General features: G+C 39.1%; 1 protein-coding gene across 1 annotated transcript in view; it reads right to left on the bottom strand.

Annotated features, from left to right (window-relative positions):
* LOC306851921 (transformation/transcription domain-associated protein-like) overlaps window positions 1-24,074 on the bottom strand; it is a gene marked incomplete at its 5' end in the record, with an annotated part of 106,299 nt that overhangs the window by 78,401 nt on the left and 3,824 nt on the right. The window contains 22 exons of the mRNA XM_079388431.1: window positions 2,934-3,002; window positions 5,947-6,117; window positions 6,520-6,641; window positions 7,738-7,834; window positions 7,940-8,101; window positions 8,689-8,949; window positions 9,035-9,232; window positions 9,348-9,565; window positions 10,653-10,852; window positions 12,650-12,801; window positions 16,915-17,115; window positions 17,198-17,454; window positions 17,744-17,909; window positions 18,804-18,995; window positions 19,099-19,287; window positions 19,498-19,595; window positions 19,762-20,092; window positions 20,232-20,466; window positions 22,746-22,824; window positions 23,194-23,332; window positions 23,434-23,530; window positions 23,660-23,748. Of these exons, the coding sequence (XP_079244557.1) occupies window positions 2,934-3,002; window positions 5,947-6,117; window positions 6,520-6,641; window positions 7,738-7,834; window positions 7,940-8,101; window positions 8,689-8,949; window positions 9,035-9,232; window positions 9,348-9,565; window positions 10,653-10,852; window positions 12,650-12,801; window positions 16,915-17,115; window positions 17,198-17,454; window positions 17,744-17,909; window positions 18,804-18,995; window positions 19,099-19,287; window positions 19,498-19,595; window positions 19,762-20,092; window positions 20,232-20,466; window positions 22,746-22,824; window positions 23,194-23,332; window positions 23,434-23,530; window positions 23,660-23,748 (3,723 nt within the window). The remainder of the gene's footprint in view (window positions 1-2,933; window positions 3,003-5,946; window positions 6,118-6,519; window positions 6,642-7,737; window positions 7,835-7,939; window positions 8,102-8,688; window positions 8,950-9,034; window positions 9,233-9,347; window positions 9,566-10,652; window positions 10,853-12,649; window positions 12,802-16,914; window positions 17,116-17,197; window positions 17,455-17,743; window positions 17,910-18,803; window positions 18,996-19,098; window positions 19,288-19,497; window positions 19,596-19,761; window positions 20,093-20,231; window positions 20,467-22,745; window positions 22,825-23,193; window positions 23,333-23,433; window positions 23,531-23,659; window positions 23,749-24,074) is intronic.

Below are 24,074 nucleotides of genomic sequence, written 5' to 3' on the forward strand. Positions count from 1 at the left end.
TCAAGCAGCGTAAGTTGGCATGTGGGATCCGAATAGTGTTACACAATGTTGAGTGATTCTGCCTATTGCTCTCGTTGAATAATTAGCAAGTTTGATGTTCATTATATGGAGAAATAAAAAGCTGCCTGGACAAACATGCACTTATTTTCAGTGTATTTTTCCGTAACTCTTTTGTAACGTCTTTTATTTTAACACGTATGTATGTTATCAGAACCCTTCAAATAAGAATAAAGATAATGTTGAACTGAGATTTTACAGCGTTTGCAGCATTGTGACATGTTTAACCAATTATACATGATGTATTTCAATCAAGTATGCAAGCACTGATCTGATACAGGATCGATCTTCATTTAGGGCTGCTCTGTCATTATTGCACTAATTTTAAGTTTTTATGTGTTGTCAAGAATGAACAAGAAACAGTCAGCCTAGGTTTGTTAGGGCAGAATCAGGACGACACGCAGTGACAGGTGAGAAGAGTGGCTTTTAACACCTGGCTGTTTTTACATTGTATAAGGTCTATACACAAGCGTTTGTAGGATTATATATGGACCAATCATAGAAAACACATAATTAGTCAAATATAGAAAAATTAAAAATAACATTAGTATGATGAACAACTTCTCAGCTATCATTTTTAAATACAGTAGGTAATTATTAGCTTGCATATTGGTTGTTTATTAGCACTTAAGCACATATTAATTCTGTATTCTTCATGACCATATTCTGCATCCCATAATCCTAAACTTAACAACTACAGCGACTACCTTACAAGCTGTTAATAAGCAGTAAAGGAAGAGTTTATTGAGGCACAAGTCATAGTTAATAGTGAATGTGTTTATCATTCTAAAGTGTTAAAATTAATTTAGGATACAAATTATTGGTTATTGTCCAGCAGTGTACTTAATTTATTTTCTTCTGTATGTCACTATTCCCTGTATGTACATGTTTCAAACACTGCTTTATTTGCTATAGACAGACGCAGAAGTGAATACAGTTGAGAGTGAATGAGGCAGAAAGTTTCAGTGAGGCTTCAGAGGTAAAGATTATTTACAGCATTGTCTATGATAAGATATTTATTTTAATATAGACTAATCAGACTAATGTATAATAGAACAGAACAGAATAAAGGAGTATGTGAATGTGCAAGTATCCATTACTGTGTGCCATGTACTTTACATACAACACTCACAAAATACAATCTGAAATATGTAAACAATAGTACCCTTATAAGAACATCTTTGTAACTTATACTCAAAAAGGTGCATATTAGTACATTAGAGTACCAATATGTACAACTATGAAACTTTTTGGGGTAAATAAGGTACAAAGATGTGCTTTTAAGGGTACTGTCCCAGTGACAAGCTGTTGTATTTCTTTCTTTTTCTTTTTTCTATCTTTCTTTCCTTCTATTTTATAATCATACATAATAATATAATCATAAAGCATATTAAGCAAAAAGGTATGATTAAAAATAAAACCTGTCAATTAGACAAGGGTTAACTGAAAAAAAAACAACAACAAAAAAACAGGTATAACACTAGACATTCCGTCCAGTTGTCAAAGACAAGAGTGCACTTTCAAGATTATTAATTATTAAGAGTTTCACAAAACATTGTTTGGTCTTATAAGATAAATAAAAACATGCACTGAAAAGTTATGTTGATGGTTGATTATTTGTCAAGGTATGTATAATTTTTTCATAGATAAAAAAATTGCTTTTAAAATACGCAAACTGGCAATATTAAAGCGGTTTAAAACATCTTCCACGCTATTGGTCTCGACTATTTAAATAAAGTGTTGGTTAAAGGAATATGACTTGGCCTGAAAAAAAAATTCAGTCAGAAGAATTTTTTTCACTTTAATCCCTGTTTTCAGGACAATTCAGCAGATTTTACTTGTGTTTTTGGTAACAGAGCACTTTAATGACAATGAGTACAGTATTGTGCCCAATAATGATGCCAGTATCAATAATGGTGCATCCCCTAACAACATCAAAACGCATTTATTTTAAATTAAATTAACATTATGTCATACATATCACAAATCCAACATTTTAGTAGTCCTAAAAGCATATATAGCCCATTTATGATTTTTTTTTCCAGGGGTAAAACATGAACATGACTCATTTTTGTTATAAATACGGAGAGAAAAAAAATCCCTTTGTAGAGAATGGCACAGAGAACAAGGCACAGTCTTCATAATCCCTGACTGCATCTTCGCACTATATTTGGGACACTGTCAAGATATTTTTTACACTGAGAAAACATTGAAATACAAGTATTGAAGAACAAACCCAGTACAGAAACAGCACCCCAGCATGGGCTTATCTGAGTATATGCTCTCATGAAGGATAAATCTGTACGCTCTCCCTGAACTGACCTTCTTTTTCACTGTATGACTAAACTAATCTTCTGGAACTAGCATTCTGAATGCACCCCACCCTTCCAACCCTGAACACGACTGACCCCGCCTCATTGTCATGTATGGCTGGTCATTCTGTCATTGTTGTAAGAATATTAAGAACTGCAGGAACAGAGGGCCAATTTGCATGTAATTATAATACATTTTAGAGAAAGGCAGGGCGTGAACAAGACAGAAAGAATGACAGCTCGTTTTGAAGCATGGAAACAGAAAGGCTTTCTCCCCTTCTCACCTTTTCTTACTCTACAAGGTTATCTGTCCAACAAGATAACAAGGATCCAGAACTCTGTGGCTCGTTACTTAGGCGCCTAATTAATCATTGATTGTAATATGGCCACTCACAGAGTCTGAGTGGGGCGATCTGGGCTGGAGGAGGGAGTCCAGTCCAGAGCGCTCATCTCAGCTCTCTTTATCTACAGACCCTTTCCGCTCATTGATAAATAACGAGGCTGCCGCCCTTGTGAAGTACAACAAATAATTCAACAGAGATATTAAAACAAGCTTATACTCACACTGCCATCACTACGCTGGCCTCCTTTATGGGTGATCACCACCACCTCCATCCATTTACGCAGATGTTGCTGCAAGAGCAGAAGAAACACTCTTGGTCACAGAATTTATATACTGTTCTATATATGGTACGACACATTGGTGTCACAGTTCGGTACATTTTCTATACAGTGGATGGGGTAATTGGTTATGTCGCAATGTTGGAAATATTTCAGTTTTAAACCATGAAGACGTGCAAACTTTGCGCAAGAGTTATGCACATCTCCATCTCAATTAATTCACTATGCAGAAAGTGAAAGTAAAAACGGAATGACGTTGTTTGACGAAGCTTTCGGCATCTGACGCCGCATATTCTCTCAGAGACGACGAGAGAGGAATCTACTTCAACATATGCTGATAAAAGGTATAGCTAACTGTCTTAATTTATTCCCTTAATATTTCTCTTGTGGCCCGTAGGCTACATATTGAAAAAAAATTAGAAGAAACGTATTTTGTGTTAAACGGGTTTTTGAAAGTCAGTGCTTGAAATGGGCCTAAAGCTTTTTATTTCATTGATTTTTATTGATGACTGCAGTGTTAATAGCCTATTTTAATTATAGGCCTATAATTAATTGTATAATAGACCCGTTTTAAAAGACCTTTAAAAAAGAAAAAAAAAAAACAGTAGCCTAAATAGCCTAACCTTTTGTTATCCTCGCAGCGCTTCAGTTATGTGGTAATATTAAAGGCAAATTAGTTGTTATTTTAATTTAATAATAAAAGTAACTTCACAATAATAATATGCCTAATAAAAATAAGAATGTAACAGGCCTACATTAAATGGAAATGACAAATCCTCTTAATATTGGATTTCACCATGGTAAAATATCTTCCAGCTGAACTGTTAAACTTACAGCACTCTCTACCTCCTTCTACCGGTGTTTTGCAAACGCTGGGATCACTGCATCTTCTTCGTCGACCCAAGTATGTTCATCGGGGATTACGCCGGGGTCTTCATGCAGGTAGTGCCGGAGTAAACGTAGTTTGGCCGGAAAGGCGCCTGGATCGTCATCATAAAATGGCGCGTGGTGTTTGTTCTACAAATCTATCATATCTTCCTAAATCTACTGCTACATATCTTCCTAACACAACAATTAAAAAAGGTTCAAACATTCACTGATGCTCCTGAAGGAAACACGATGCATTAAGAGCCGGGGGGTGAAAACTTTTGAACAGGATGATGTCGTCCAAATTTTTCTTATTTTGTTGAAATATCATATTTTTCCATTTAGTACTGCCCTTCTGACGCGACAGAAGATACTTGCATGTTTCCTGGAAGACAAATGAAGTACAATTTACCTTGATCTTCAAATTCAAAAAGTTTTCACCCCCGGCTCTTAATGCATCGTGTTTCCTTCAGGAACATCAATGAATGTTTGAACCTTTTTTAATTGTTGTGTTTGAGTCCCTCAATCATCCTCAGCGTGAAAAGGTGGATCTCAAAATCATACAGTTACTGCTGGAAAGGGTTCAAATATGCAAAAGATGCTGGAAAACTGAAGATTCTGCAGGACCTGGAGGATTTTTCTGAAGAACAGTGCTCAGTTGAACTGTTCAGAACAAACAAGGGACTCATGAACAACCATCACAAAACAAAAAAACAGTCGTAGATCATCCAGGTAACCACACACAGTATTAAGAACCAAGGGTTCCCAAACTTTTGAATGTGGTTATTTTAATAATTTCAGCTATTTTTTTGTCTTGTGGACTATATGTAAACATCTTTTATGGAAAATATCTTACTCAGGACAGTACTAAATAAAAAATAACATGCATTTTGTATGATCTCTCTTATTTTGGTAAAATTATCCACATTTTCACAGATTCTGCAAGGGGTTCCCAAACTTTCGATCCCCACTGTATATGTAATTTGATTACAGTGTCCACACCATCTCGGTCTCTCCGGTCTGCTTGCTCTCTTACTCTGTATCAACCCCGTTGTAAACTTAAAACGATGGGTGGGAGGTCATTCTCTTGTATTGCTCCTAGGTTGTGGAATTCTCTACCGCCTTCGATAAGAAATGCTTCATCTTTTGGTTGTTTTAAGAAATTACTTAAAACATATCTTTTTAGTGAAGCTTTTAAGTTATAATTTTGCAGTTGCTGTTGTTATTGTGTTGTTTGTGTGATTGCTGTTATGAAATGGTTGTTTCTTTTATTGCTGTTTTATATTGTTGTAGCACCTTGAGTGTAAGAAAGGCGCATTACTAATAAAAAATATTATTATTATTATATTGCCAATAATCTATGTTTTTGACAATATCTCTGGTTATCGTCGATACAAGATTATTGTCTTTCGAAGCACCCCAGCAAGAGGAGGATATCACGGGGAAAGAAATTATAAAAATGAATACTTTTTAGCAAGGATGCTTTAAATTGATCAAAAGTTATTATAAAGATATTTACAATGTTACAAAAGATTTCCATTTCAGATACATCTGTTCTTCTGAACTCTCTATTCATAAAAAAACACCCTGAAAATTCTGTTTTTATCATAATAATAAAAATAAATGTTTTTGAGCAGCAAATCAGAATATTAGAATTATTTCTGAAGGATCATGTGACTGGAGTAATGATAAAAATTCAGCTTTGAAATCACAGGAATAAATTACACTTTAAAATATATTCAAATAGAAAACCGTTATTTCAAATAGTAAAAATATTTCAAAATTTTACTATTTCTGCTGAACTTTGGATCTAATAAATGCAGACTTGGTGAGCAGAAAAGGCTTCTTTAAAAAAAAAAAAAAAAATTGTACTGTTCAAAAATGTTTGACTGGTAGTGTATACATAAAATGAATTATTTTAGAATTATTTTTTTTATTTATTTTGTTATATTTAAATATATTACACTTAAATACATAGCAGCCATTAATCCAGTCTTCAGTGTTTATATCATCCTTCAGAATTCATTCTAATAATCTGATTTGGTGTTGAAGAAAAAAATTCTTAACATCAATGGTGACTTGTCCTTACCATCATTTGGTCACAGAATTTGTCATTGAAGGAGTTGGGGAAGAGACGAGTGACAGATGTCAGTCTGTTGACCACATTGAGAGTCAGACTGCGATAGTCTCCGAGCATCATCAGCAAAGGCCGCATGTGTGTATGGATCTGATCCACCTCGATAGTAGCCCCCTCTAAGAACTGAGAAACACATTTGAACATGAATACACACTCAGACTTCAAAGCATATATATAGCCATTAAACAGCCCATGAGAGCTTAATAGAGACAGCTGCTTTTACATGCCCTACAAGGAAGACTACAAGATAATAGCATCTTAAAACCCTGTTTTTCACTACTGTCCTGTCAATTCAAAGGAGCAGAAAAACTCTAAACCCAGCGCAAAAAGAAAGGCCACGCCAGCCTTTCGCAATGAGACGATGCATCATGGCCAAATTAATTTTCCTCTCAGCCCGTTTCACTCCATCCTGTATTGATCTTTTCAGGCAGGACTCATTAGAGGCAGCAGGGCAGAGGAAGAGTGTGCGGAAGAGACTGAGGGATAGGAGAAAGGAAATGAGGCTTGTGGAGGAAGAGGGCTGACCTTTCTCATGCAGGCCTCTCCGGCCTCCTGGAGCTCACTGTTAGTGGAGTTGAGGGCCTTGAAGAGGGCAGCAATGATCTTCTCTCGGGATTGGGGAAGGTAGTTACAGGCCGCCAAGGCATCTGAACAGACACAAACAGAAGGGTTAAATAGAAAAATTATAAAGACGGTCACTCAGGCCCTAATATTCAGTACACATTTTTTTATTTTCTTCCAGTTATGTGGAAGACACCAAAAACATTTGCATTTATCAGTTTATCCAAGGCAGTGTCAAACAACAGGTCTATGTAGGCAGCATGTTAAGGCATCCCAGGCACACTACAAACAGAAAAGTAGGAAGGTATGATATTGTTGTATTCTAAGATATCAAACCTTGAAGGCAGCACTGAATATATCCTCAGCAGAAAATTCAATGTCCAGAGTACAACTGTTTTCAACAATAAGAATTATTCTTGAGCACCAAATCAGCATATTAGTATGATTTAGGGATGGGCGATATATCGCATGCGATATGCATGCGCATCTCGTCAGTAAAGCCGGTTCCTTGATTAGCGCTAAATCTCCATCACCTGTTTTCAAATGGAGCGGCATTTAATACACGGAGCCATAGTTCACTGACAAGCTACGCAATTTGCGTTCATTGTCGAAGGCGATATATCTGCAATAATGAAAGCGATATTGCGTAGCTTGTCAGTGAACTACGGCTCCGTGTATTAAATGCCGCTCCATTTGAAAACAGGTGATGAAGATTTAGCGCTAATCAAGGAACCGGCTTTACTGACGAGATGCGCATGCAACCAGATGCGATATATCGCCCATCCCTAGTATGATTTCTGAAAAATCAAGTGATACTGAAAACTGGAGTAACATGCTGTAAAATCAGCTTTGCCATCACAGGTACAAAAACAAAAAAAAACTTAAATATATTAAAATAGGAAATAGTTATTTTAAATTGTAATATTTCTCAAGATTGCCGTTTTATTGTATCTTTGTTATTATTATTATTACTATTATTAGATTATTTGTATACACAGAGTTGCTGCCTATGTAAATTCTTCCAAATCAGTCACTTATCAGGATCCATTTCAGTTAGCATGCTGCCTTAGAAGGAAGGTGCCTGCCCATGTAGGCAAATATCAGCCAGGCAGCTCACTAGGTTTTAGAAGAGAGCCTATATATAGTATCTTGTATATGTATGAATGAAAAAGTAGCACATACTGAGAGCAGCAATGCGCAGCGGCACCAGTGAAGGAAGGCTTTTATAACAGGGCAGCTTCATCAAAGCAGCATCCTCAGCTTCACACAGGTTCAGCAACTGTGTCAAATCAGAGATACTGGAGCTCAGAAAGGAAGCACACAGAGCATCAACAAATAGGTGATTTCATATTACCCACTTAAAAGCAGAAAGTTTCAGACTGACCTCTGTGTAAAAGACTTTGTGCTCCACCACATTGAGGTCCATGGTGAAGAGGCGGGGCTGTAGGGTGGTGCAGAAGGTGTTACCCTCCATAAGGCCGATCTGAGCGTTGGCAGGCTGATGTCGCAGAAGGTGTTTCTTTGGAGGAACCATGTCCTGCAGCACCTGGAGGAAATAAATTGGCCAGTGTAGCATTAGCTAAACAAAATATAAGTATGCTGTAAAGTAAACAATTGCTCTTCTGTGAAATATTGTGGCCATGAATTGTTCTGATTTAAGTCAACATAATATTGAGCAGGCTAACAGATTATGTTTTGCAAAAAATATGCTTGTCAAATTGGAGTGGTATATTTATTCTTGCAAAACCTAGTTATTTAAATATAAAAATGTAAAATGTAAAACAAATGTAAAACACTGATATTTAATTTGAATTCAATAAAAAATAAAAAATAAAAATAAAAATCAGTTGTAAATAGTTTTTATTTTAGCAAAGAAAATTTTAAATCATTTTAATAAAATTTTAGTTGTAATTTTTTTCTTTATTAGAAAAGAAAACAAATGATTTATACATTAATGAAAACATTAATACATTTTTTTCTAGCAATAGCATGTTTTTAAAAATATAAATGTATAATTTTAAATAGTGGGGCCAAGAAAATTGTTGGCAGGGCAAGTAAAAATCTGACCGGGTCAGCAAAGAAAGTCCTGCCACATTTCTTATTATCGAATTTTTAAAAAAATACCACACTCACTTCTTTATGAGGCTCCATGATGATGGTAACGCTCTTGCCTGTGACTTGAGCCAGCACCTGCAGGGAGTGCATGGCCTGCTTGCGGACAGTGGAATTGGGGGAGGTGACCTCCCGTACCAGGTCATGAGTCACCAGATGGAAAGATTTATCCTGGGCAGACAGAAGCTCCTCAGTCTTCTCCTCATCCTTAAGAGGAGTGGCACAGCGTATCAACAGCTGCTCCAGCGTGGTCTTTGCCATTGCAACTGCACCATTAGACACCTATGAGAGCCATCATGGGATACAGAAGTTCATGTAGGTAACCCAAACATCAACGATTTCAAATAACATTAGTTAGTGTTTGTACCTCTCCTGTGAGGTCCATCATGACGAAAAGCAGAGCTTTGAGGAAGGTCAGCTGGTTCTGCAACACCCAGATCAGAGGAAGCCTCTCCATCAGGAACTTAATGGACACCACTCCACCCAGCTTAGCATACCATGCCTGCTCATAGCAGCATGCACACAGCCGCTCCACAATATAGGAGAACAACGGCAGCTGGCACGCCTGAAGAAAGAACCAGATTGAGTTTTAAAAGAAGACCTTTCACGTGGAATCTGAAATCATCATGTGGAAAGAAAAAAAAGTTTCTGGGAAGACAAATTCCAAAAGATGTCCTCACCCTTTCCTTGGAGCCCAGGATAATGCTGGCAACATCAAAGATGACAGCAAGTGCCACTTCCCCAATCTTGCACAGCTCCTTCTCCTCATAGGCCATGCAGATGGCGATGGCGTCGATCAGCACGAGGGGGTCCATGCCTTTGGAGCCATTCTCTTCACTGTGGAACATAGCCGTGCTGGGCTGGCTACCGGACTGGTAGCATGGCAGCAAGAAGGGACCTAGGGCAGAAAATTGAGTTATGTGATGATCTGAGTGCATTACATTGTTGCTGCTAAGCAAAAACTCATGAAATATTTTAAATAGGATGTGCTAAAAGGCAAGAAATGTCTCTTCTATGTCTCTGCTGCCAGTAGAAAGTAATTATTTAAGGGTGTTGGGACACTTGGGTATATTTCACTAGCTAAAATAGTAATAATATTTTTATGGTACAATAGTAACATTACTAGAGTAAAAAAAATAACCTTTTAATTATTTTTTTATTTCAATGAATTTTGCATCCTTATGCAAACTCAAATGTAGAGGAAAGATTTCCTGAGTCATAGGTCAAGGAACAGACAACTATAGTCAATCCTCACATCCGTTATTTTCCGTATAGCTGGGAAATCAGAAAATCAGTCCTAAAATTTGTGGGGATAAGGACTACAAACTGGGACAGGTTGGACATTAAGTCCAGGAGGAATATTAATTACCATTTTGTACAATCCAGACGCCAAGCATTTCTTTCCACAAGGTCATAAATTCTATTCATTATATTCATTCAAGAAAATGAGTGGAAAAATAACAGTAATGCATTGGCTCTAGACACCTTACTAATATTAAATAACTACCAATCTTAGCACAGTTTAAGGGTTAGTTCACCCACACTGTGGTACTCTCATGAATGTGCATCAAAGACTGACACGTAAGAGAAGGATTTTTTTTTTTAAATTTGGGTTTTCTTTGCATACAAAAAGTGTTTCCGTAGCTTCATAAAACTGCGGTTGAACCACTGATTTCACATGGACTATTTTATCGATGTCCTTACTACCTTTCTGGGCCTTGAACGTGGTAGTTCCATTGCTGACTATGCAGGGTCAAAAAGCTCTCGGATTTCATCAAAAATATCTTAATTTGTGCTCTGAAGATGAATGAAGGTCTTGCGGGTTTGGAACGACATGAGGGTTAGCAATTAGTAACAGAATTTTCATTTTTGGGTGAACTATCCCTTTAACCTAAATCTCTGTTAACAGTAAACACTGCGTGGGTGAACACTTTCAAGAACTTCAATATAGATGAGATTAGCAAAGAGGCAGAAAGATTCCTCACCGCACTGCTGAGCCACTGCCACCATAGTGTAATGGCGGATCAAGCTGGCAACAAAAGGCAGAGCGCTGGGCCTGAGATCCTTGATGACCGCAGACATGAACGCCCCTGTCAGGGCCTGCTCGAACGTCCTGCGTGCTGGGGTGTCTTGGGCTTTGTACCGGTGGGAGATGATCACGTTAGGGATCCACTTCTCTGTGAAGCTGTTAAAAACCAACAAAGGGATTTAGTTCATAATTCGCACCGCATCCATTACATGCGCCTAAGGTTGAATAACCCAATCAGGCGATTTGATTTGTTTAGAGAGTATAAAAGGCTTTTTGTGTTTGGACAGCTGAGCCCCATGGGAGTCTGGCTTTGTGTCTGGCAGACATTTTTTCTCATGTTTGGTTATTTATCCCAGCTGATAGCAGCACAGTGATGGAGTGAGTGTTTTATCCTTCCTCAAGCCTGTGTTCTATTATGCCAAAGCCAGTAGCAGTGGTGATGGATCGCTCCATTTCATTATCGCTATTTAAAAGGCTTGGTTTAGGGAGAGGACTGAGCCAAAGAGAGCGGTCAGATCAATTCAAATTCATAACGCTGCCACTTGAATGGAACTCAATTATCCGGCCTGGCATTTGCGATATTAAGAGGGCATTCCGCCTTCTGAAAAAGGCCCCTTTCATGATGACCAGCGCAGTGTGCCACACTGAAAGAGGGAGAGAGGATGGCATGAATCAAGACATCTGACAGCAGCAGCGGCTCTCCTCCCATATAACTGACACTCGGTTATTTCGGAAGGGGCCCGTATGACTGGCTTTTGGGGTAAACAGATAAAGTACAGTCAATTAGCCTCAGCCTGGAGATAAATGACTCGGTTATGTGACCCTCCTGCCCAGCCAGTAGAAACGGCTCTGAGTAATTAGCCCTTTGAACACTGTAGACAGTGGCGGCCAGGCTGGATGAGGCCCAGAGGAGCTGCAAACATAGCAAAAACAGTGAAAAATGCAGAGGCAGGTTTCAGCATCACAACCCACAGGAACAGGGCTGCAACTAATAGTTATTTTGATAAACGAATGGCCTGTCGATTAAAGGATTAGTTCACTTTTAAAAAAACTTTTGCTGATAATTTACTCACCCCCATGTCATCCAAGATGTCCATGTCTTTCTTTCTTCAGTCGAAAAGAAATTAAGGTTTTTGATGAAAACATTTCTCCATAAAATGGACTTCATTGGGACCCAAACGGTTCAAGGTCAAAATGACCGTTTCAGTGCAGCTTCAAAGGGCTTTAAACGATACCAGACGATGAATAAGGGTCTTATCTAGCGAAACGATCGGTCATTTCAAAAATAAATAAAAAAGTTTAAGTTTTATAAGCACAAATGCTCGCCTTGCTCTGTTCTGTGATGCGCGTTCGTGACGTCACGTAATACGCAACGACGTTGTTGATGAATAAAGGTCACGGTTGACTTAGGCAGAAGTACCGAGTCAGTGTTTACAAATGTGCGGAAGGAGGACCATATACACATATTCAAATGTCTTTGTGTCAGTTTATCGTTTAAAATGCCCATTTCGTGTGCGTATCCTGGGTGTTTTAATATTAAAAAGCCTACTGACACTTCCGCCCAAGTCAACCGTGACCTTTTCCACGTAATTGCGTATTACGTGACGTCATGAACGCGCATCACAGAACAGATCAAGGCGAGCATTTGTGCTTATAAAACTTAAACTTTTTTATTTATTTTTGAAATGACCGATCGTTTCGCTAGATAAGACCCTTATTCATCGTCTGGTATCGTTTAAAGCCCTTTGAAGCTGCACTGAAACGGTCATTTTGACCTTGAACCGTTTGGGTCCCAATGAAGTCCATTATATGGAGAAATGTTTTCATCAAAAACCTTAATTTCTTTTCGACTGAAGAAAGAAAGACATGGACATCTTGGATGACATGGGGGTGAGTAAATTATCAGCAAAAGTTTTTTTAAAAGTGAACTAATCCTTTAAGTGGATGTCTTACTTGGGATGGGCGAGGAGCTGGTAAAGGGCGTGCTTGTTGTCCTCCAGGCTGGTCATGGCAACCAGGAAGCATTTGATCACCTCCCAGGCCTGTCGTCTGTAATACGGCTCAGTATTGGCACTCTTCAGGCAATCCAGTGCAGTCTCTATAGCCTAGATGCATAACGAGAACTACGTTAAACGTTACTTGACCACATGAACACATAAAAAATAAAATTAAACCGCTTAATGCCTCACATTAACAAAGCAAAAATGAGTAAAAATTATTTTTTTAAAAACTCATCACAAAATTGCATATGATTGCTTGCCTCACACATAATTTTTATTCAAGTTATGTTGCACATTTCTCCCCTGCTTGAGTGAAATTTTCTGTGATGACACTTAAAGACGCATCATATATTAAAACATTCTGCAGTTATTAGATGCCTCTTAAACCCTTAAATTATAAAGAGACAAGCTAAAGTGGCAAGACACGTCGAGGGAGAAGATGAGCTAATTAGTAAGATTCAAGGATGGAGAAGGCAGCTCGCCACGGAAAGGGCTGTCTGAATTATCGCCGAAGACAGCGTGACCACTGACAGCCACACAGGTCATATCAAGAGAGAAAACCCAAAACTGGCTCTTAATACTTATGTGCTCTTGGAAAAGGTGAAATAAATGCCACACGGGCTGAGAAAAAGAGGGTTGTACCTGGCAGTACAGCACTGTTTTACAATTCCTGAGGGTCCTAAGCTGTTCCTGCCTTGTTGAGACATTATTATAAATGTCACATAACCTTGTACACATGTTCTATTCCCAAGAGATCCCTCCACACAAACTATGTCATTTTTCAAAAGCTCAAGGCCTCTACAGTGGAGGCCTGGCCCCTAAAAATGTGTGTGTGTTCCATATACAAGCGTGAGTTTTTCTTTAAAACTCTTTGGGAGTTTTTCCCTCATGTTAAACTGTTGCTCCTCCTCAGCAGGGTTAAGAAAATGAATCAAGGAACCCCTGGTGATGGACTCTGAGACCATGTCTAAATGTTTCAACTTCGTTTAATACCATGATATTTGTAAATCAGACAAATATGGGCAAAATTAATCGAGCAAGAGAGACCATCAGCTCTGACAGTAGCGCAATTGGTCTTTGACTGGAGAAGATTCACAGAGAACTTTCTTGAACTATGCTGCATTAGGTCTCATTTACAACCGTCCGGGTTCCTGGAGAGAAGGAACGAAGAACTGCTTCATATTAAACAAGACGACAGTTCAGTTCGGCTGGTGTCCAAATCAAACCGAGCTTGGAAATTTCTACACACATTGAAACAAGTGTGCATGCTTTGAGAGGGAACGCCGGTCCTATGGGGGACAGAATGAGTTGTTGTCTGTCTCGATCCAAACACATCACTGGTCTCCGGGCGGCTGCAAACAGCAGCTGCCGCCTGCAGCAACCACAGGGCGCATGCAAATGAAATTAAGCAGCGATGGCGCAATGGCGGTAGCATCCATCTTTGTGGAGTGAACACAATTACAGAAATGACAGTTTGCGTTTTCCCAAGAAGCGACGAGCAGCAGGATGGGCCATTAGCTGGAGTAAATAATCCCGTCTGCACAGCAGGGAGAGATTGATTAGAGTGGGGGTGGGCAGGAGAGAAGAGATGAGCACAGCTTACAGCCTGATGATCTATTTAATTACCTGGGGAAGACGATGTCTTTCTGCACACACTACGCTTTGACAAGGATTCATTACATGACGAGAATCCCTCTTCTAACCCCTCAACCCCCCCACCGCCTTTCACACACACATATTGAAGGCAAATTGACATATGAAAGGAAGTGGATTCATTACTGTTTATTGAGATTGCTCTCAAGCCAGTGCTGTTTCCATATGCCACAGCGGTAATGTTTTTAAAAGCAATAAATGAAGAATCCTTAAAATGAAGTAAAACAGTTGTATGGTTTTGGAATACTCATATGGACCTTTTTTGGTGCTTTTTTCAACACATCAAAACTTGACAGTGCTTTAACTTTCATTATTTAGAAAAAAAGAAAATGGCCAGCACATTCATTTTTGTGCGTCACAGAAGAAAAAATTCTTATGGGTTTGGAACAACATGAAGATGAGTATATGACAACTACTACTAAAGCTGACAAGGTATATAGCAATATGAAAAATATACAGGAATTTTCAGTTTTGTTGGGGTGATTCTGCATCTTCAGAGAAAACAAATTATTTTTTAAAAAGGCTGAAAATTACCTTTAATTCTAAAGACTTTTACTTTTTTTTTTTTCTGAATTTTTAAATGTAACAAACATCTTCGACCCATTCAATGAAATGACAATGCTAAAATAAGAATGTAATAATGCTATTATAAATTATACTGTAAAAACGTTTTACTTTAAAACTAAGATTTACATTTTAATTTCTTCATTGTCAAACGTTAAACTATCAAGCTTTTAATTTCCGCATTTTTTATCAAATAAATGCTGGTCTCAGAGTGAAGGATGGCACTGTGTTCACTTATACATACAGTCAAACCAAAATTTATTCAGACCCCTTCAACATTTTTCACATTATCACAGTTTATTCTCTATAGTTTAGAAAATGGTAATAAAATAACAAGAACTCAGAGTTCAAATTACAAATTAATCTTGATAATGTCAGATAACTTATGTAATGAATTAGGCTGAATAGCTGTAAGCTGTTAAATTTAAATCCACAATTAGATAATACCAATTTAGATCAACCAATTACCAAGCAATGTTTAATTTTGTTCAGTCTGTGGTGTAAAAAAGCCGCATTAGCAATTAAAGAAAAACTCTTTAGCAAAACACCCTTCACAACAGTTGGCCAGATCAAGAACACTCTCCAGGAGGTAGGTGTATGTGTGTCAAAGTCAACAATCAAGAGAAGACTTCACCAGAGTGAATACAGAGGGTTCACCACAAGATGCAAACCATTGGTGAGCCTCAAAAACAGGAAGGCCAGATTAGAGTTTGCCAAACGACATCTAAAAAAGCCTTCACAGTTCTGGAACAACATCCTATGGACAGATGAGACCAAGATCAACTTGTACCAGAGTGATGGGAAGAGAAGAGTATGGAGAAGGAAAGGAACTGCTCATGATCCTAGTGTCATGGCGTGGGCATGTATGGCTGCCAGTGGAACTGGTTCTCTTGTATTTGTTGATGATGTGACTGCTGACAAAAGCAGCAGGATGAATTCTGAAGTGTTTCGGGCAACATTATCTGCTCATATTCAGCCAAATGCTTCAGAATCACTGGACGGCGCTTCACAGTGCAGATGGACAATGACCCAAGGCATACTGCAAAAGCAACCAAAGAGTTTTTGAAGGGAAAGAAGTGGACTGTTATGCAATGGCCAAGTCAATCACCTGACCTAAATCCGATTGAGCATGCATTTCACTTGCTGAAGACAAAACTGAAGGGAAAATCCCCCAAGAACAAGCAGGAACTGAAGACGATTGCAGTAGAGGCCTGGCAGAGCATCACCAGAGATGAAACCCAGCGTCTGGTGATGTCTATGCGTTCCAGGCTGTAATTGACTGCAAAGGATTTGCAACCAAGTATTAAAAAGTGAAAGTATGATTTATGATTATTATTCTGTCCCATTACTTTTGGTCCCTTAACAAGTGGGAGGCAGTCAAAGCACATCTTGTTCATTTCATTTGAAATCCATTGTGGTGGTGTATAGAGCCAAAAATGTTAGAATTGTGTCGATGTCCCAATATTTATGGACCTGACTGTACGTTTTTTTCTTTAGTTTTAATTTGCCAAACTTTTGATCTGACCCTTTTTAAATGGTGGGTGTTTACGCAGTTGGCTAGAGCAGTGCTGATCGGGGAGAAGGTGCGCTCACTCTGTTGGTTAGTAAGACTGTCACTCAAGGCTGGCAGTCATGCATATGCTCAGGAAGAACAGAGTAATATCGCGTCCACATCGCAACGTCTCAAATCGCAATTGCGATTCGGTTTCGATTAATCGCACAGCCCTATACTGCACCCACTAGTAAAAAATAAAAGATAATATCAAAAATTAGATTTGGTGTCTGAATATTTTTTGGTTTGACTGTACAAATGTAATGTCATTTACACACACATATGAATGCAGTGCCACCATTCATTCTGAAACCTGCAGAGAATATATTTAACTATACTGCAGTATTGATTTTATTCCAATATATTGTGCAGTCCTAGAAGGTACTGCATATATCATGCATTGACAACACAATAAGATGCTGCTTGTATGAGGATGATCTAAGCATCACCTTTTCCATGGGAAGCTGAATGGAGGCTTTGCAGTCTGTGAACTCTGCCTTGATGCTGGGGCCTTGAACCTCGGTCACCACATACTGCAGCTTCTGCGACTCCTTCAACATTTTCCGGTTACTTCCTCCAAACTTGCCCAGTACCCGGTAAGCAACATGGGAGATGGTCTCCGCAGGGTTACGAAGCGTTCGCCACAAAGCCTGTGTATAAATGCATTAAGAAAACATTTCAATCATCCATCAGACCTCAATCAGGTCTAAGGTGAAAGGTCAGACGTTTTACCTGCATCAGTTCAGCTCGGACTGGCTGGATGTGGTCATATAGGAAGTCAGGCTGTAGGTTGTCCACACAGAGCTCCAGTGTGCGCAGGCCCTGGCTGACCAGAGTCTGGGAACCGTTGAGTGCAGACACCAGTGGGTCCATGAGCATGGGCAGGTAGGGCAAAAGAGAGCTCAGCCGTACAGGGACAGTGAGACACAGCTCCACAAAGAGATCCTTCATATGCTGCTTATGGAGGCCGCTCTGCAGCATGTTCAAACCTAAGAGATAACACAAAGGATCAATAATAAGGTGTTTTCATGGGGACAAACATCTCAACTCTATTTTTAAACTGCTTTTGGTTTGGTATTAACAACAGAAAATATGAGAAGAGTTGATACTCATTTATTTTGCTACCCCCACAATATAAGATTAGCTGTACCTATTTTGTTATTACGTTTACCTATGCCGTGACCCTTTCAGAATTGACCTAAAAGCCATTTTGGGCTGTGACACACCAGTTAAGAACCACTGTTCTGAGGAACTGCTACAGTTTGTGATCTCACTCACCTTGCAGCAAATTAGGCAGCAAAGGCAGAAACTCCTGGTACAAGAGGTCATGGCTGCCTCCCCCTATTGAGCGGAACAGGGCTCTCAGCAACAGGAAGTAGTTATAGGGCTCCTTAGCAGACTGAGCCAGCTCCATGGAACTGTTCACTATTTTATGAAGGTGAGGCTAAAAAAAAAGAAAAAAAAAAGATTCAATAGATCCTTCAGAATAAAAATATAAACAATTTTTTTCATTGTAAAGCAACGAAACGATTGAATAAGTGAGCAAAAGCCATATTACTGATATATTAGCCAGGCTGCTTGATTGGCATACATTCAGACATTTTGCATGGACATCACTGACACTTACACTACCGTTCAAAAGTTTTGAGTCAGTGGATCCTTTAGAAATCATTCTAATGCACTTATTTGGTGTTCAAGAAATACTTTTTGCGCTGCTTAATTTTTGTGGATACCATGATAAAAATGTCTTTCAGGATCCTTTGATGAATAAATTGTTTTGATAAATTTAATGCATCCTTGCTAAATAAGTACTTTACAAAAAGTATTAATTTAAAATTTCTGAATGGTTGTGTGTGTGTGTGTGTGTGTGTGTGTGTGTGTGTGTGTGTGTGTGTGAAACAATACAGTGAGAAGTAAACTGCAACCATTAAATAAAAGAAGACTATTTCAAAACAGTGACACTGAATATAAGATGATAATTTCAGTGGGCAACAGGATCGATGGGAAGTGAGATATGGAAACCTCTTCCTCTCCACAATTTCAACAGTGACCTTCTCTTTGGTCTTTCCTGTCAATCTGAGGCACAAGAGTCATTTCTCATCAGTGGAGCTGACAGAATGCATTAAAATTAATACAGCATGGTTACTGGAGCTGAGGCGTTAGACAGCACAGTGTCATCAGAGCTCAGAGGGAGTGAGCGATCCCACTGCTCAATCGCTCTGAAAAAATTGTGAATTACCTACTCAATACTCTAAATAAGCACCTTAGCCAACTAAAAGACAAAAAAAGGCCACAATTTCCTTCATAAACCTGCATGTGCATAAGCCACAACACTCACCTTGAGCATCTGCTCATTTTCAGCAGCGAAGAGAGACACGGAGCCAAAGACCAGTTTGAAGAGTTTGAGATACAGGTTTGATAACTCTACATTTGAGCCCATTTCAGGTAGACGCTCCAAAAGATACTCCACCAAAATGGTGGCAAACAGTGCAGAGGTGGTCAGGTTGGCCAGGAAGGAATTTGCCACAATCTGTTGAAGGATTGAACAGCCATGTCATATCAACAGTCAATAATTTTGTTGAAAAAAAATTCAATGTCAAGTCAATCCTGCAGTGATCAAAAACTGCCAGTACCTGTAGGGCATAGTTTTTGGATATGCGTTCCACCATGTATGGAACAGTGGTCTGGAAGATCTCTTTAAAAGTGAGAGGGTTCATCATGGTGAAGACTCCCGCAAAGTGCTCTAAAACCTCCTTCTCCTCCTTCATCCGCACTGTCTGACAGTTAGCCACACGAATGTACGTCTGCCCATTGCCAGTAACCTGTACCTAGCCAAAAGGGGGTTGGCTCTGTGATAAGCTGTAAACTTCAGCTCTCTGTATCAAGTGTGCTCGAATAAACCAACTTTATTATGTTCTCAACATAATGTGACTTTCAGATTTAAACACCTCAGATATTTTACCAGAAAGTTTGAGTTAGTTTGTGTAAGGATTTTGGTGTGGCAATCTGCACTAATCAGTGGACGTTCGTACCTGGTAGATGTCCAAGGCCTGCATGGCATATTTGACCAGTTTGATGTAAATCTGTGTTTCTTTGGGCTGGAGTTGCTTGTTGGGAATGAACTGTGCCTCTGTAACAGAATGTAAGAATATTCAAATGGGAATGCTGAGCAGAACTAGCCTTTCAATGACTTTGAGATGCTCCACAAACTTCAACAGTCCAGACGAAAAGAAAATGTAACCAATATTTAATGACCTGGCACAATCTAAAGCCAAGTAAAAATTCATCCATCTCACCTCCAGGAGCTTTACAAGAAGTGATGCCCCATGTGATAGTTTTCACTCCACATACAAGAGTCTTCACCAGACTCCGACAGTCAGACACCTGGAAGGTCTGTTTGTCCTCCTTGCCCCCAGGTCGATCAAAAGGTGCGGCCGGAGGTGGTGCGGGGGTGACGGGTGTTGGGGGTGCAGGTGGAGGTAGGGCGGGTGTAGTTACAGTAGGGGTGGCTGTGACTCCTGGTAACGCCCCTGGGTCCACCACACCCATCTCTGATTGGGGCTTGCACTTCTTAAAGATAGATACCAGCTGGTACCGTGCAATGGTATGAAACTTTAACACAAAAACCTGAGAATAGAGAAGTCATATAATGTCAGATCCATGTTTTTGTGCTTTACAAATGCATTTACATGTGGCCAGTCTTGTATCCTATTGTAATTACAATCACAGCGTAGTTTACACAGGCTAATGTGCCAGTCTATCTCACCTCCAGCATTCTCATGAGAATGTCTCTGCCATTTCCATTCTCCTGTTCGCTCTTTGATCGGATGCAGTCTACGAGGTTTAGCAACAGCTTACAGGACATGGTTTGGATACTGCTGGGTAGGGACTCATCGTCAATGTTCTTAGCAAACAGTTGCACAGCCAGAGAGAGGTCCGTCAATGGGAGGTTCTGTCTAACATGGTGCACCAGGTCTGCTAGCGTGCTGTATGCCAAGGGCCTGAAACATCAAGAGACTCAGTGTTAGACAAAATAATCTAAGCTTTCTAGAGGATCTCTGTTAGGGTTGTGGCAAAACTAAAACTTCTCGGTAGCAATTTCGAAACCATGGTAATGTTCACTATTGGCCTGTTTGTTTACATGAGGCACAAGTGACTGTTTATTCCTTTACCAAGTGTTTAACTGCATTTGCTCATGGAAATGTACACAGCCATTCAAAAGATTTAAGGATTTCCAATGGTCTCCAAGGCTGCATCTATATGATCAATACTACAGTAAAAACAGTAATATTTTGAAAAAATTACATTTAAAATTTGTTTTCCATTTTAAAGATGTAATTTATTCCTGTGATGGTAAATCTGAATTTTCATCACCCATTACTCCAGTAAAGATAATTTTTAAAAATAATTTTATATCACAGTTGAAAATTCTTTCAGGATTATTTTTATGAACAAAGTGGTAACACTTTATTTTAAGGTGTCCTTGTTACACTTTACATGTACTTACTATTATAATAATAACAACAATTAATTATGCATAATTACATGCAAGTAACCCTAATCCTAAACCTAACCATATAGTAAGTACATGTAGTTAATTAATATTACACAGTACTTAAATGTATAATTATACTGTAACAAAGACACAAAATAAAGCGTAACCAAAGTTCAAAAGAACATTTATTTGAAACAGAAATCTTCTATAACAATATAAATGTCTTTACTGACACTTTTGATCAATTTAATGCATCCTAGCTGAATAAAAGTATTTAAAAAAAACTTACTGACCCCAAACTTTTAAACAGTAGTGTAGCTACATTTTATTTTAATTTTATAGTGCTATTGACTTGTCCAGATATCCCTACTCTTGTGGTACGGAACCTCCAGCCTGAAATTGATCAAAACCAACCCTCAAATAACAAATAGCTCTCAACCCTGGCTAATAATAATATCTTGGGTCGATACTTGAGGGATTTCAGGCAAAGTTTCAGAATAAATGACACTAATGGCTTTGACAGATTTTGAGTCCTGCCAAATTTGCCTGCTGAAGGCTGATGGAAGCCGTGGATGAAAGAGGGGTGGCGTTGGCAGGCATATGACATCTGGGGCAGGGAGACAGACAGTGGGCAATGCCTGGACAGCCTGGCACATGAAGATGGGCACCTGGATCTCTTCTGCCCAGTGGGGCAACTCAGCTCAGTCACGCACCATTACCAATCTATTCTGATATGTTGCACTTGATGAAATCTAACTTTTCTTTTTTCCCCAAAGAAACTTGCAAGGAAAAGTATTGTAGCCTCTAGCCACACTGAAGAAATTACAATAAAATGAACATTTATCATTATTATGGCTCCAATCCAACATCTAGTCAGCTACCTTGCTGTCTACAGTCAACTGCCTTCTAAGAAAGCAATCAAACACAAACAGAACCTTATAAGTGACTTACATATTGTTAGCTTCGCAACAAAACGCTGTATTATAGTTTTGATGTTCTGTTAAGAACAAAACACAGCATGCTCAAATAATGGGCATTTTTCCATTTTTCAACTGATTTTTCCAAGGGGATGCATCATAGTGACGGGTTGTTCTTGAACGATTCATTTATTTTGAATAAATCTTTAATATAACTCAGGAACAACGAGTTGTATCAGAGAGTGATTTATTCATTCTATGTTGACTGTGCATGCGCAACATCCTATAGGTTCTGTACTTGAAACAGAAATTATTATTTCATCTCCCGAGTCTTCATTGCGGTTTCACGTGATGTCACATCATGAACAAATGACTCGAACTTATCAATTCTGTTTCCTGTACAGACTGCATAACGTTAACCTATGGGGATGAGAGGTGACGTAAAAAGAACAAACGACTCCGGCTCAGGAAGTGAGGTGAACTAACAGACTGCATAGCCTGCAGAGTGCAGACTCAGCCAAGCACTGAAATAATAATTTCTGTTACACAGAATTTGGTCTTGCTGCATTATAGTTTTGACTTATTCAAAATGTGATCAGTACTTGCGTACGTAAATGTATTGAGAAATTTGGATTTAATTTGTAGCGAAATAACTGCAGAGCACAGCATGTATCCCACTTTAGAATTTAGCCAAAACGAGTCATGACTGTACTGCGTACTTTTTAAAAAGACACTTAAGTGGCTCTGCAATGCCTTGCAGTGCTGCCTAACTAGGGTTTGGAGGTTAAATGTGTGCCCTGCGAGTTGCACAGACTGCTTACATATGAAACATAATATTGGTTTAGAGGGGGTTAATCTGCATTCTTACCTTAGCGTCTCTCTCGCAGTGTATCCTGAGCCAATGAGTATTGACTCATCGAAAAGCTTGTCCATGCATGGAATGAATTCTGCAACACAAACAGACTTTATCAGATGCCATCGCAGGCTCTGAAGCCCACCAAAACAGCTCAGGGGCCCATGAACCATGAGATACATCAATGCCAGACCTCAACAGTCAGATTTTCTCATCGATTCATTTAACCTTCTCTACAGGATTAATGATTTAGAAGAGTGTATCAGATTCCTCTCTCAAATGCTATTGATTGAGAGGTGAAGCTCAGAGAACGCAGCCGTTACATATCAAAGCGGTACCCCATGAAGCTCAGCTGTGTAATTAACACCAGATGCAAGCACTCCAACAATAGCGAGCACTTTGTACATCTTATATGGGAATATCTGCTAACAATCTGCAAAGTGTTTAGCGGTGGATGACTCACGGCTGCGTAGATCTGTGGTGAGGATGTGCTTGGCAGCGATCAGCAGCTCTTTCCGCAGGTGAGCCGTCTCAGGGGGGCAGTTAGACAGCAGCTGCAACATCCCCTTCACCATCTGCTGGGAGTACTTCCCAACCAAGTCCTGACACACACACACGTTTCACATCGCCACATTAGTCAATGCTTGAGTATTAAAACAAGTTTAGAAAATTTAATAAACAGGTGGTTGGGTTACGTTTCTACCTGGTAGATCCGGATAATGTAAGCCAGGAATGACAGGGTCTTGATCTGTGCAGCAATAAAATCAGCATAAAGCTCCTTGTTGAACAGCTTGTGTTGCCTGTCACAGACAGAAACCAGGAAAAGCTTTAAATGTCACTACGTGTTAAAGTGCACCTATGAAATCCATTTCTGTGCATTAGTGGTGATGTAACACCACACGTTTAACAAGATGCGAGAGGTCACTGACCGAGCCTGCGGAGACACCTGCAGCATGATGGTGTTCATGATAAGAGGCACAAACTCCGACACCACGTTATGAATGTTCAGTTTGTACAGCTAGGAAAATGTCACACAGAAAAGCAATTAGTGCATCAAATAACAGCAGGGCGATAGACAGAAAGTAGACCCAAGCTTTGAAATATCGTTGCGTAAAATTTTACACCATTTATACGATTCATGTATTCAAAACAGAAATTGAGTCAGACTCAAAGGCAAATTCCACCAATACATCAAAGCATTTTAAAAACAAATTATAAAACCTGAAGATTTAAGACACTACACCATGGCATGTTTCTAAAAGCAGTATCTGTGATATTTGTGGGTCCTGCATTTTAAGCAGAAAATAAAAGTACACCTGCTGGTCAAATATATAATGATAACAT

The sequence above is a fragment of the Barbus barbus genome (assembly GCF_936440315.1).
Source record: "Barbus barbus genome assembly, chromosome: 32".
NCBI lineage: Eukaryota > Metazoa > Chordata > Actinopteri > Cypriniformes > Cyprinidae > Barbus > Barbus barbus.